Source organism: Apium graveolens, chromosome 2 (assembly GCF_009905375.1).
Source record: "Apium graveolens cultivar Ventura chromosome 2, ASM990537v1, whole genome shotgun sequence".
NCBI lineage: Eukaryota > Viridiplantae > Streptophyta > Magnoliopsida > Apiales > Apiaceae > Apium > Apium graveolens.
The window spans coordinates 119,622,178-119,636,986 of NC_133648.1; the positions used below are offsets into that span (position 1 = coordinate 119,622,178).

Below are 14,809 nucleotides of genomic sequence, written 5' to 3' on the forward strand. Positions count from 1 at the left end.
AGATTTACCTGAATGGGCATGGACAAAGAAATCTACACCAGGACAGTTTGGTGTAGCTTTGGTCAAACAGGTTATGGCTATTCAAAAGGCCCTTCAGGATACTTCAGATGCTGGTACCAAGGCTATTCTTCAAGCTCATCTAGACTCTCTGCATCTCTTGTAGTTGCAGCACATCAGACAGAATTTGAGTGTAGATGAACTCAAAAAGGATATTGCTGATCTGAAATCCTACAATTCTGAGAAGTTGGATTCAGTCATGCCTTATGGTACAATGCAAGATTTGTTGCTGAGATTGAGGAGAGAATCTGATGCTGACAAGAGGCTGGCCAAGTTGGAAAATAGAGTTCAAGTCATTGAAGACTCTGTGGTCACCATTCTTCAAAATCAATAATCTCAGACAAGTCTACTATTGCAGCTGGCAAAAGCACAAGGCTTGACCCCTATCCTTGATGATAACAAAAATGGGGAGAATAAAGGGGAAGGGGAAGGAGAGCCATCAACAAAAGTTCAAATATCTAAAGTGCTAGTTCCTGCCATCACCACATCTCCAACACTTCAAATCAAAGGAAAGCTTGATGGAATTGATCTAATCCAGATAGCAACAGCTGAGATGAAAGTCAAAGAGCAAAGGAGGAGAATTGATGAAAGAATGCAACAAATTTTTGGTTCTACAACTTCAAAATCACAATCTGTGAAGCATAGCACAAAGGTGGAGCCAATCATTATGGAGCTCAAGCCAGTAAGGAGGAATAAGGTTGGAGAGACTTCTTCCAAGAATCTGAAACCTATGGTTCTCAAGCCCAACAACAGATCCAACAAGGACTCTACAAAGAACCCTTTAAGCCTTACTCAGTTGAAAGGAGTGGATTTTCCTCTTCCAAAGCCTGATGAAGACAAGGTTTTGGGTGGTAATATCATGAAGCACAAGGAGACCAAGGATGTGGTTGAAAGAATGAACATGGCTATTATCTTTAGAGAGGGAAAGAGTATCTGTGTGATACAAGGACATCCCAAATTCTCAATAGCCAAGAGGGAAGAAGCCAGAAGGTTGAAAGAAGAAGCTAAAAAGTTAAAGGCTAATAAAAGAGCACAAGCAAAGCTTGAAAAACAGCTAAAGTCAAGTCAAGCTGAAGAAAAGAAAGAAATTGAAGACAAGGGTGAAGATGTAGGTTTGGGGGACATGCTTAGTGATGATGTGGAAGAAAGAAGTAAGGAAAGAAAGGAATGGCAGAAAGGGAACAGAAAGAAGGCCAATGCAAAAAGGAAGATTGTAGATGAAACTGAAGAAACCCAATCAAAATCCAAACCACTACCTTCTATTCCTGAACCCATTGTGCCTGATCCCTTCATAAACATCCATGGTGAAACAATCACTCCTAAGGAGGAACCAATTGATTGGGACACCATCACATTGCCCACTTTCTTAACCACTTCTCCACCATCAAAGAAACAGAAAAGAAAAATCAAATCAACACCTCCTCTAACCTCAATGAAATTCACTCAGAAGCCTAAGCCTAAGCCACAAGCCTCAAAGGATGATTATGTTCACATTTGTGACATAAAGGAATTTACAGACATTGAACTCTATCTGGATGAGCTGGAGGAAGTAAGGGGAATAGATGCCTACAGACAGCTTCCAGAAAGACTAGTGTTCAAATATAAAGGAAGTGGGGAAAGGACTTGGCCTCTTTACAGAATTCTGAGTGAAGGCTATTCTACCTTGGTTAGAGTCTATTCAGCTATAAAAAGGGATTCTGGCTTTACCAGGACTGCCAAAACTGAGATTCTCAACAAGATTGCCAGCATAAGGAAAACTTGGTGGGAGCCCAATGCCTTTCCTAGAACATTAATCATCCCAGAGAGAGGAATTACAGTTCATAAATTACCTCATTGGTTGATGGAGTTCAGAGACAATAAAGGAGTCAGAAGATTTTTCAGACTTGAAGATCAGCTCAAGATTGCCAGTAATGAAACTCTCAAGGATATGCAATCTAAGTTGGACATCAATGAAGAAGATGAAGTTGAATTCTACAGACAACTCCAACTCCAAATAGAGGAGAATGACAGGAGGCTAGGGAAGAAAACAAGGGATCAAAGAAAAAGAAATTAATCTACTCAGGCTAAAGGAGCAACCTTGAAAACAATGTAATTCTTCAATTCTATCTCAGTATACACACTTTTGTAGCACTTTTGAATTTCCACTTTATTTCAGTTCATATGTTTGATAAGTATTTTGTTATCATCAAGTTAAACCCAAATTTATGCCTACAGTTCTAGTAGACATAAATAGGGGGAGATTGTTAGGAATATGTGTATTAGTTTGATGATAAGTTAAATAAAACACTTAGATAGAAATCTAGTGTTTGTAGCCTCAACGGATAAGACCATTTTGGCTATCCCTTGAAGGAGTACCTTTACTTAGAAATAAGTTTACTATTGTAGCACATTTCATTCTCTGTATTTAAGTTGTAATTCTTAGATGTTGTGGGAAATTATCAGTCATGTTGACTACTAGTGGATATGCAAATAGGAGGGCTAATTGTAAATATTTCATGTCTTGTAATTTTGTATAAGTGAAGTAGTATCAACTGATATTAAATGCCTTCAACGGATGAGAAACAAAGCTTCAACGGATGTCTCTAAAGCTTCAACGGATAACATCCATCAACGGATAAAGCTTCAACGAATAAATTCATCAACGGATAAAGTCATCAACGGATGAAAGCTTCAATGGATGCTTAGTTCAATAGCAGTTGATAGTGATAATTCATAAGCTGACAGAGGCATATGGGTTGACAGAGACAAACTGGAATGTGGCAGCCTCTAGGAGGAATCAAGAAAATACAGCATTTCCATTCTGGTGCAAACTAGGAAGTATTCAAAGATTCACAGCTAAACCTAAATTGCATTGGATAGAGAAATGAAGAAGAAACATGTGAAGAATCTTTTAATTGTATTTTATAGTTTTGTCTTCACTTGTAAACTTGGTGATATATATATATATATACAAAGTAGCAGCTAGTAATTAGATGGTGAATTTTCCAGAGCTGTTTAGAAAAATCCAGAGAGAAAATCATCTAGTTTGTACTAGGACGCAGCTGTGATTTAATTCTTTGAATCACAGATTTTCTGAAATAACACATCTCTGGTGGAACAACAAATCCACCAGAAAAGTTTTTAAGTTCTTTGTGTTCTTTACATTTGTGTTTGAATATATATCTGTCTGTATTAGCTTCAAGCAATTCACACACATTTGCTCACTAAAACACTTCGCCTTAGAAACTGCTCAAAACTTGAAAAAGTTTTGAGATTTACATTCAACCCCCCTTCTGTAAATCTCATTGTTAGTCCACTGGGAATAACACCAACTAATATTTTTCTAAATTAAAATTCTAATAATTTTTTTTGTAATTATCGAATAAATAAGGGTATACTTTATGCCTTATCAAATAAATTATAAGAGCAAACGAAAATTTAATAGAATTTAGGGTACTTGCAAATATTGATAAAGAATTTTATTTTTTTTCAAAATGAAAGTGTGGCATAAGTGGTTGGGAGTCTCGCTATTATCTTAGAGGTGTTGAATTCGATTCCTGACACCAACTATTATTTTTCTAAATTAAACTTGTAGTGATTTTTTTGTAATTATTGGATAAATAAGGGTATACTGGTAATTTGACAGTTATTAAAAAGGAACTTTTTGCCCTTGTGTCCTGGTTTAATATATAGTAAGAGATAAGAGAAGTAAGACATTAGAAATAGTCATTGTTACTCGTTTTTTTGTAAAAAAAGATTAAAGTTTACATATTACTCTTCTGAACATTTAGATGTGGAGAGCATTTTAACTGTGCGTAACTAAGGGGTTAATTCAATTGATTTAAAGGATTTTTTTAGAATTTTGAAAATCCGGGAAATCCAATTTGAATTCTGATTTTTTTTTTAAAATTTGATAATATTCAATAAGGATGGGAAAGAATTTTTTAAAAAACCCGATATATTCAATTTATATTTTAAAAAATACATTAAAATCCAGCGTTACAAAATAAGGGAAGATCGATTATGTGACCTTAGAAGGATTAATTGGTGAATCAGAGATTAATCATAAGGAGTAATCGGAGAAAAATTGAATATATATTTTATTAAATTTAATATAAAAATTATTTATAAACATAAAATCAGTGAATTATTAAATATATTGGCAGAGAAGGGGCACACCAGATAAAATAATGAATCATGTCTCTGAATTCGGGCATCACAGCCCACATCTTTGTACACATATTTTTGGTAATAAACTTGTACTTTCTCTCCTCCTCCCTCCTACCGCCATTTCCCGACTTATCTGTCTCAATCTCGTCTGAAAATCACTTCCTCCTTGACAGTTAAATATATAAAAAAAGTAAAAATATTATACACACATATATTTATATAAGTTGTGATCTGAATATAGACATTATATAATATTTAAAACTTCACATGGGAAAATGTCCGGCCGCCCATATCTTCAGCAATAACTCCGATTTTGTCCATCAAAATCCTGATTTTATCCGATTTTGGACCGATCTGTAGAAAACCGTTTTATTCACCCATTCCGACAAAAAATATTGGAAGCTCTCTGATGTTGGGGTTAAACCCAATAGGTAGTATGGGCTTGGTGATAGAAAATATAATTGGATTGGGTAATAATTGTATGGGTAGACAATTATCATCATAATTGAGTTGGGTAATAATTGTATGTGTTGACAATTATTATTATAATGGGAATGTGTAATAACTGTATGGGTAGACAATTATTATTGTAATCAGATTAGGTATGTCTTGTTGGCTAAGTTTGTGATGGCTATATATACATAGTCATGTTATTGTTTTGATGTATGTTTGAGTATTGTTTGACTTAAGTATCGCTTGAGTGAATACCGTTTGGTGAGATTGATTGTATTATTGATAATTGTTTTGATTAATAATACAAGTTGGGACGTGGGTTTTTCCGCGTCATATATTGAGTGTGTGTTTTGTATTGTTTATTTGGTTCTATACTTGTGTGTATTCCCCCTAACAATTGGTATCAAGAGCCAAGGTTCATGATGGAGAAGGTTGGGGGATTTGAGATTGAATTGTTTAATGGAAGAAATAATTTCACCTTGTGGCAAAGCACGGTAAAAGATCTGTTAATTCAACGAGGGTTATATGTGACTCTCGGAGGGAAGAAGCCTACTGAAGTTGATGATACAAAGTGGGGAGACATGAAGTTACGTGCGACATCAACGATCCGGTTGGCCCTTGCATCGAAAATCAAGTATGATTTTCTTGAAGAGGACAATCCCAAGAATTTGTGGGAGAAGTTAACGAAGACTTATCACTCAAAGTCTTTGGCCAATAAGCTGTTTCTCAAGAAAAATTTGTTCGGGCTCAAGATGGAAGAAGACGGAGATTTAAGAGATCATCTGAATCGTTTTAATGGCTTAATCAACCAGCTGAATAATTTGGTTGAAAAATTGAAGGATGAGGACAAATTTGTTCTACTACCAGTGTCTCAACCGAAGAAGTATAATATTATGATGACTTATTTATTGGTTGGGAAAACGAAGTTAGATTTGGATGAGACTATTGTTGTTCTTCTGGAGGCCGAAAGATTGATGAAACAAGAATCGAGTGACACGTCTGATGGAAGTGCATTTGCGGTACGTGTGTGTGACACAGAAAAGAAGTCTGTTAAGAAACATAATCCTAATATCAGGTATTTTTATTGTGAGGAATTGGGCCATATACAATTTATGTGTCCAAAGGCAGGAGAAGACTTGAGAGAGTTGAAGAAAAATCGAGGGGGTAGTGTTTCGCTTGTAGAAGCTGATGAAGATGTTCTTTTGGTTCAAGAAGAGAAGGGATCAAAAGAAGAATGGGTGCTTGACTCGGGATGTTCTCATCACATATGTGGTAGGAGGGAGTGGTTATCGTCCTACAAAAAGTGTGAGGGAAAGATGGTAACTTTACCGAACGGTAAAACGGTAAAGGTTGCTGGCATTGGTGAGGTAACAATGAAACGTTAAAACGGTTGTGTTCAGAAGTTAACTCAAGTAAGATACATACCGGAGTTAAATCGAAAACTAATTTTGTTGGGTAAATTAGTTTATTTGGGATATACTGTTATGATGAAGAACAGTATGTTAAAAATCACTAAAGGAGATTTAGGGATACTTAAAGGTCGAAAAGATAAGAGAAATCTTTTTGTACTAGAAGGAGGGGTTATTGTTCGAGGGGAGGTATTGGCGGATCAACATCGATGGCCTGATGGTGACCGTTAATTCGGTTGTGCATGAAATCATATTGGGTTGAAAGGGAGGATTGTTGGGGTTAAACCCAATAGGTAGTATGGGCTTGGTGATAGAAAATATAATTGGATTGGGTAATAATTGTATGGGTAGACAATTATCATCATAATTGAGTTGGGTAATAATTGTATGTGTTGACAATTATTATTATAATGGGAATGTGTAATAACTGTATGGGTAGACAATTATTATTGTAATCATATTAGGTATGTCTTGTTGGCTAAGTTTGTGATGGCTATATATACATAGTCATGTTATTATTTTAATGTATGCTTGAGTATTGTTTGACTTAAGTATCGCTTGAGTGAATACCGTTTGGTGAGATTGATTATATTATTGATAATTGTTTTGATTAATAATACAAGTTGGGACATGGGTTTTTCCGCGTCATATATTGAGTGTGTGTTTTGCACTGTTTATTTGGTTTTATACTTGTGTGTATTCCCCCTAACATTCGATTCCTGATATATCGGCCGATTAATTGTCGGAATCGGCGATTTATATAACACTGCTAAAATCTGGTGTTATACAGTTTGATTTTTTTTAAAATTCATTAAAATCTGGCAACATTCAATGAATCTTTTGTATTTGATAAAAAGGTAAAGTGTTATAAAAAACGGAAATCAGGATTATTCAGTGGAGGGATCTTTCAGTGATTAATCGGATAATCGGTGATTAATCAGATTGATTAATCGGAGCATTAATCAGATTGATTAATCGGAAGCAATCTATTTAATAAATAATAATAAATAATTTTATATAAATATCACTAACCTTCCATATGATTTACAAAAATGAAATCACATATCATTAATTCAAAATTGATGTTTAAATTATAAGATTTATAAAAAAAAACCCACCATCACTAGTACATAATTGATATTTAAGTGGTTTATACTAATTAATTATTATTGAAGTGGTTTATACTAATTAATTATTACTTAACTACTTACTCACTGCTCACTATTCGTAGTTGGAAAATTACTACCTACTAGTTCAAATCTTAAGATTTAAAATATAATATTACTATTATTTGTTAAATTTTAAATGTTAATTATTTAATGTTATATGTTAAATCGGCCGATTTGTAAAATACTGAAATTTACAAGTGTATTTTATATTTTACGAAATCTTAGCAAAATTCATAAAATTTTGAAGAATTTGTATATATAACTATTAAAATCAGTAAGACTTTACAAGAACTCCCCTTAGAGTCAAAATCATCAACAATCATTTAAATTCACGAATAATTATAAGATCTGAATTGAATAGGTCAAATTTCAAACTTTTTATTGCAAATTGTTATACATTTAAATCATCAATTTTGAGAGGGTAACGGCCAAAAATACATTTTTTTAAAAAAATATTTGTAACAAGAATCTCATTTTTTGAAGTTTATGACCAAAAATACCCATCTAATACGCATTTATGAAATGGGTAAGTTACGCATTTGAGAAATGGGTTTTATGTAAAAAGAATGAAAAAAAAGAAAAAAAACACAACACAAGACGCATTTCTCAAATGCGTATTAAACGGGTATTCTTGGCCAAAAATTTTAAAAAGGTATTCTCATCAAAAATTCTAAAAACAGAGGTATTTTTGTCATTTTTCATTTTGAGAACTAAACATCCGCAAGATAGGTATGTAGAGAAATTCACGAAACATCATCGGGTCTGATACTTGTCTTTCGCCACCAGAAACTATAGTGTCACTCTCGTGCAATACTGGTATTAAACCCCTTGAAAAAATGTAACTTCACATTGGAAAAGTTTATATTTATATAATATCAATTAATAAATAATCAAAATCACGTACTATTACAAAGATATTATATTTTTTCCTCAACTTCTAAAGTTAACATACCAATTTTACTAAATATTGGTGATGTCATGACACAAATGTATTGTCAAAGTCCAAACAAATTTCATCCCAAAAAGGCAAAAGTCCGGCTAACTTGAACAACATGAACCTAAACCTCTAACTCTAAGTTTTCATAGTCATTCTTTTAAATATATAGAAAGCAATGTTAACAAATTCACAATCTACCAAAACATACAATTAGGAGAAAGAAACTTATGTGGCCATCTTCAAACTGGTTACGGTTCCTGCTTGTTCAATTTCTTTGCAGTCATTAGGCTTTTTGTCAACCAGATTGCTGTTTCTCTGGATGACACAGCTTCCTCCCCAAATGGGTTTAGCACAGCTGCTAGCTCATCAAGTTTATTCTGTTTTAGTAACCGTGCACATAGCTCAAGTAAAGATTCTAAAGCATCCGCTCTTTGCTGAGTAGGATTAGCCCAACCATTTTTGCCATCATTGCAACCAACTGCAGAAATTGCACTCCGTACTGAAACATCACTTGGTACCTGCTCTGGAATGACATGAATGTCAGCTCTCGGTGTTTGCATCGAATTGCAACTAGTATCTGCTTCCACTCCATTTGTACTCCCATTACTCTCAAGTAACAAGTTATCCGAGGGAACCTCTACTGAATTTTCCACAGAGTGTCTTGGTTCTGCATCAGCTCCCAAAATATGTGCTGTTGATGACAAATTTTCTTTCTCAACTGAAGCACCCCTATCATTACAGCCAGAATTAGACATTGTCATCCTGCTGCGGTTTTCCAAAATATAACTCTCCTCCCTCTTACTTTCCCATTCCAGTTTTAAACGTTCATTAAGTAATGTTTCAAACTCTGTTTCTGTTTCTTTCTCTGAATCACTTTCCTGATATTGTGGATTGTTTCCACTGATAAATTCTTCTTGATCTCCATGCTGCGATGATGTACCAGCTTTAGAACTCAGAGTCTCAGTGCTTTCTTTTGGTGTTAGAAAATGTAAACTTTCCTGTTCATCACCATTGCATGTAGTTGTTCCAAAACTTGTTTCCCCACTCCTCAAGTCCTCATTGTTGACAAAGATCTTTGCAGAATAGCTTGTCGGATCAACACGTTTTGTCTCTAGATTGTCATTGTTAGCTGAATTTCCTACCAGCACATCAGCATTTTCCTCAGATAGGGGAAGTGGTTCCATGTCATTCAGCACTCTTACCTCCCTCTCAATAATTTCTTTGATACAATTGGGTTTTCGAGCTGGTGATCTTTTCATCATCTTCTCCTTTGTGCTGTTAGGAGACTTGACTGGGAGAAAAACAGGAGACGGGTTGTGACACCGAAGGAGGTAGGACTGCAAATGGGGATGCCGCAAAAGTTCTGCAGCCTAAAAATTTGACATATAATGAATTTAGGAAAATATAGTATAAAAATCTATCAGTAGTTGACTAAATTATATCATTCTCTTTAAAACTCACTGTTGGCCTGTGTTCTGGACTCTTCCTTAGCATGCTCTTGATGATCTGCTTCCTGCAATATTTGAGTCATCACTTTAAAATCTATGGTGGTAAACAAAGAGAAACATCAAGGATAGTGAGTATAAAACACGATGTCAAAGGTATGAGACTGCTGAGTTGTATATATACTAGATATTATAATAAACAGAAAAGAGGGTGGAGGGGTAGAGGTCGAAATAAGTGACAATGTGAAAATTATCCCGGGCATTTCCATCACATTAAAATGGATACTGTAACCTTAACCAATGACATTAAAACGGATGCCATAACCTTGACCGAAATTAGAAGCAGATACAGCCTTAATAAATGAATACACATTTATAAATATTATTTGAAACATTTCTTTGGGCCTCCATTGACCCATCCTACCGCTTTAGAAGAACTATGCTCTCACAAAATATATTGAAAGAACTGATTTTGTGTTGGGTAAGGGAAAAATACACTTACAATGTTGAGGAATATACAATCGGTAGTGGAGAGAAAGAGGATCTGTTGATCTTGTTAATTAGTCCAGTCATATCCTGTTCAATATAGTTAATAATATGAATATCTTAACACTTGTTTAAATCTGGCTGAAAAATGTTCATGTATAGGTAGCTCAGAACTTACTGATGCTCTGAATGGAGGTTGGTGTGCAGCAATCTCGAACATACAGCAACCTGAATAAAAAAATATTATTTTAAGTAAAAATCTTACAATGTTGAGGAACGTATGCAGTTTGTGTTTACTACCAAGGGACCATATGTCAGATTTGTATCCGTAAGGAATATCTGCAAGGAGCTCGGGACACATGTAGTTGGGAGTGCCAACAACCTACACAAGTCGAAGTCACATATTAAGGCTGTTAAGAGAAGTTACTATTAGTCTAAAAGGGTTGTTTAAAGTAGATACCGAAGAAGCATGTTCTTCCGAGTGCAGCAGCTTTGCTAGCCCAAAATCACCTATTCATTGAAGAAGGTGCAGAGTAAAAGGAATGTTGAATTACTTCACAAATTAGTCTTTTAAAGTTACTTTTCATTTCTTACCGAGACGGATATCGTTATTCTTCGTGAGGAATATATTGGAACACTGTGAGCAGATAACTCGTATTAAATTTGGTGGCAGGAAGAGGCTGATTTTACTAAAGGAGTAATAGATCCAAACCTTAAGATCCCTGTGAAGAACTCTATTTGAATGCAAGTAGTCCAATGCTAATAACAGTTGAGCTAACCATTTGCAAAGTTTCTACAGAGAAAAAAGACAGGACATTCACATGTGGAATTAGCCAATGCAAGTATCATAGTCAAGCTTGAACTTTAAACAGTTCTTTACTCTCACCTCCTCCGGGAAATATGCTCCCCTAGCCTTTCTAACAAACTTAGCCCTGATCATAGAGAGATAACATTATTATGTCATCCAATTGTGCAAAGAAATGTAGACTTATATGTATGCTGAACAGACAATATTTATTTGTTCAGATACGTATATTTCCCTTCGAAAATTTACGAAAGACAAAAAAGAATATATGAACAATTTCCTCTTAGATTACAATTTTATTAACATAAGATAATGTGCATATCAAGAAATGTTTAAGATCTCACCAAAACCATAGATCTCACACAAAAAGATAAAATAGAAATTAGTTATTTACATGTCTCCTCCTTCACAGAATCCAGTTACGATACATACACTTGAATCCTACAAAAATATAACAAATTCAGGTAAGCTAGAAGCCTAGAATAGAGTTAGCAACAAATTTAGTACAATGCTTCTTACAGGCTAAACATTCAAAACTATGATTACCTTTTCCACCCAGGCATCTTTGTACTCCACAACATAAGGGTGGTTTAACTTTGATAGTAAATTTATCTGCAGCAAATATGATACATTTAGGGAACTCATTATATTACTTAACGAGAAATTGTCACTATTATGCACATATATGGAGTAGTCCATCACTCCGGTAGATGACAGCCAACATGTAATATATGATAATACAAAAATAGATGAGATACGGATGTCTATATGTAGATGCTCATAACAAATTAAGTAGGAAGAACATTTACACGGCCGCAAACCCACAAACATTTGTTGTGAAATAAGATTTCAGTTTCCCCAACTGTGTCCCACATTTCTGATAACATGTTAGATTTTTTTCTAAATGAATGTGTTACAGACTGAGATAAGTAACATATTTTAGCTCATTTCTGCTGACAAATGTTAGCAGATAATACACTAGAATATATATATATATATATATATATAAGGAAAGTTCAATGGAGACCACATTTTCATCGGAGACCTTGGAGACCACATATGTTCTGCAATCAAAACACTATAAAATATATTATTTTGTGAATGTATGTTTTACGAGTATCACTAATTCATTAAAATTATTGAAGATCATTTAAGTTTAATACGTAGAATGTGTATGTTCTGCAAGCTGAACAAATGTTCTGCAAGCTGAACAAATGTTCTGCAAACTTAACATGTTTTGCGGAATAAAATATTTTTGTAATGTTTTACATGCAGTACATATATGATATTCAAGATTTTGAATAAAATAAGGATCTTTGTAGAGCATGATTCGCAAAATAATATGTTTTGCAATGTTTTTATGCAATATTTAACTTGCAGAACATAAGTGGTCTCCAAGGTCTCCAAAAAAAAGTGGTCTCTATTTCAGATTTCATTTAAACAAATGTATCCCACATTTCTGATAATATATACGTTTTTTTCTAAATGAATGTGTTACAGATTGAGATTGAAATATATGTTGCTCACGTTTGCTAACAAAGCTTAGCAGATAATATACTATAATATATATATCGACCCGACCTTCACTTATGTGCTATTTTGGTCATTTTCCCTATTAAAGGAGGCTCACTACATACTACATAACATTGAAAAGTAAATTAAGATGAAAATAACCTCCTGGTGTGCGGTTTCCACAAATTTTTCTGTTTGATTACCGAAGTGAATCTTCTTCAAAACATACCTATTACAATACAAAAGAAAGATGTTCAAGTTGCAATTTACCAAAGTAAATTATAAATTACATGCCATAATGGTATACATCATTTGGACACACTAATATTATTGACATATCAACAAAAATTTAACACAAAGCCAGACAACTACAACAGCATAAAACAAAGGGGTTAATTCTCAAAGTCCTCACTTGTTGAGTCCAAATGTATCAAGTGAGTCCCTCATTGCAAAAATGAATCAACTTAGTCACTAATTTGGAAATTCGTATCAACGAGTTCATCTATTAATGACTAAATTGATACACAATTTTAAAAGAAAGTAGAATACCATGTGTTGTAACTACATCATTCAATAGCAAGATATAAGTACACACACAGTAAACATATAAGTACACACACATTACACACATAAAACAGTATATCAATAATTAATAAGCAAGATTGATAGATGAATTTGAAGAAATAAAAAAATGGGCCTTTAAGATTTAGTGATTTGCACAATTAGATAAACATGTAAAACTTAAAAGAAAGGTAAAAATGAATACTTTTTGTTTTCATTTTTATGAAGTAGAAGAAAAGTAGCTCCAAAAGTCCCTCTTCCAATTTGCTCAATCACTTGATACTTTTCCATCTTGGACTTATCAGTATTCTCCATGAAACCTTCAAAAGATCAAATTTTTAAACATGGGTTTATCAAGATTTACTTAAACCTGTAGACTTTATATAGGAAAACTGAAAAAAGAAAATTGGATTCAAGAATTTACCTGCACCAGTATAAATAGAAAGGGAGAACACTTGGTTTGAGCAGAGAGCAGAAATGAAGGAAATATATGGCGAATGTGGTTGTTGAATTGAATAATGAAATATGAAGATAGTCTATTCAAGTATTTAACAACATTGACATGTAGATTAAAATATGAGAGAGAAATTAAGAGGTGGTGTCTCACACTAAAGACGTGGAAAGAGTAACTGCTTCGGCAACAATTAGGAAAGAAAAAAAATTACTTGCTCATAAAATTATTTCTGGGAAGTGGGAAGTGCGCATGTTCCCGCAGTAATCTCTTTTCTACTATTTTTTAACTCGGTCAAATATCAAAGTACTCAAGTTATATATGATTTTAATAATTATTTTTAACGGGGTATTATTTTAAATCATCAAAGTCGTATAATAAAATATCAAACAGATATATTAAAATATATACTAAAAAATTAAAACTTATTTTTATGGAGTTATTTACCTTTTTTCTGAATGCTACCTCAGAAAAATGAAAAGTTGAGAATTCTAGTATTTAAGATAATATATCTAGATTTTATAAAATTTATATACTAATTATTTTAATTAAAATAAAAAAATAATTACAAAATTAAATATAAATAATAGATAAATTTTTAGAAAAATCTAACTATATTATTTAAAATAGTAGAATTCATAACTTTTAATTTGGTTGCAGTAGCATTCAAGAAAAACGAATAGTATGTTCATAAATATAATTTATAGTTCTTAAACACATATTTAAACACATATTTAGAGATATTTGTATAATATTTAGTTTGACGTTAGTAATTCAAATAATACTCCGTTAAGTTTGATCACTAAATTGATATATGACTTACAGTTGAGCTATTACTCGGATATATTACCCTTTTCTAATTAGTCTTTGTCACGTTAATGATGATGGACCTCATGTATATAAAAAAATCTCACCAATAAAAATAAGTCAATTGTGCCTAGAATTTAGTAATTAGAGCACACACTATGTTAAGAATATGTTGTGGACTTGATGATAAGTTAAACAAAACACCTTGGTAGATTTAACTTAGTGATTTTGTAACTTTCAACGGATGATCACTTTCACTATCCGTTGAAAGAGTAGCTTATGTAAAATAAGTTTAGTAGCACATTTATGCATACTTGTATAAGCTTAGTGAACTAGATTTGTGAGAAATGTTCAAATCATGTTGACTACTAGATTGATATGCAAGATAGGTTGGTCAATTGTAAATAGATGATGCCTTGTAATCTTGTATAAGTGAAGTGGAGTTAACTGTCAAGAAAATAGTCTCAACGAATATTTCACAAAGCTTCAACGGATGTTTAGTCAAGCTTCAACGGATGATCCATAAAGGTTAAACGGATGATCATCCAGAGTATCAACGGATGATCAT

The 14,809-nt window shown here is 33.3% G+C and overlaps 1 protein-coding gene across 1 annotated transcript; it reads right to left on the reverse strand.

The window, feature by feature from the left end:
• Positions 1–8,106: 8,106 nt before the first annotated feature.
• Positions 8,107–13,586, reverse strand: LOC141707788 (serine/threonine-protein kinase Nek6-like). The gene is made up of 14 exons (XM_074511150.1): positions 13,408–13,586; positions 13,189–13,303; positions 12,585–12,651; positions 11,457–11,522; positions 11,305–11,351; positions 10,992–11,037; positions 10,818–10,898; positions 10,700–10,742; positions 10,566–10,615; positions 10,406–10,487; positions 10,284–10,333; positions 10,122–10,195; positions 9,636–9,687; positions 8,107–9,544 (listed from the first exon to the last, which is right to left on the reverse strand). The coding sequence occupies exons 2-14, from the start codon at positions 13,296–13,298 to the stop codon at positions 8,423–8,425; spliced, it is 1,890 nt and encodes a 629-aa protein (XP_074367251.1). The 5' UTR covers positions 13,299–13,303; positions 13,408–13,586; the 3' UTR covers positions 8,107–8,422.
• Positions 13,587–14,809: the final 1,223 nt, after the last annotated feature.

Excerpts from the sequence above, each read along its gene's own strand:
- LOC141707788 (XM_074511150.1), bottom strand. The coding sequence starts at position 13,298 with ATGGAGAATACTGATAAGTCCAAGATGGAAAAGTATCAAGTGATTGAG. Across the intron at positions 11,352-11,456 it reads AAGATGCCTGGGTGGAAAAG|GATTCAAGTGTATGTATCGT; the intron begins GTAATCATAGTT and ends ATATTTTTGTAG. Across the intron at positions 11,038-11,304 it reads TTCTGTGAAGGAGGAGACAT|GGCTAAGTTTGTTAGAAAGG; the intron begins GTAAATAACTAA and ends CTCTATGATCAG.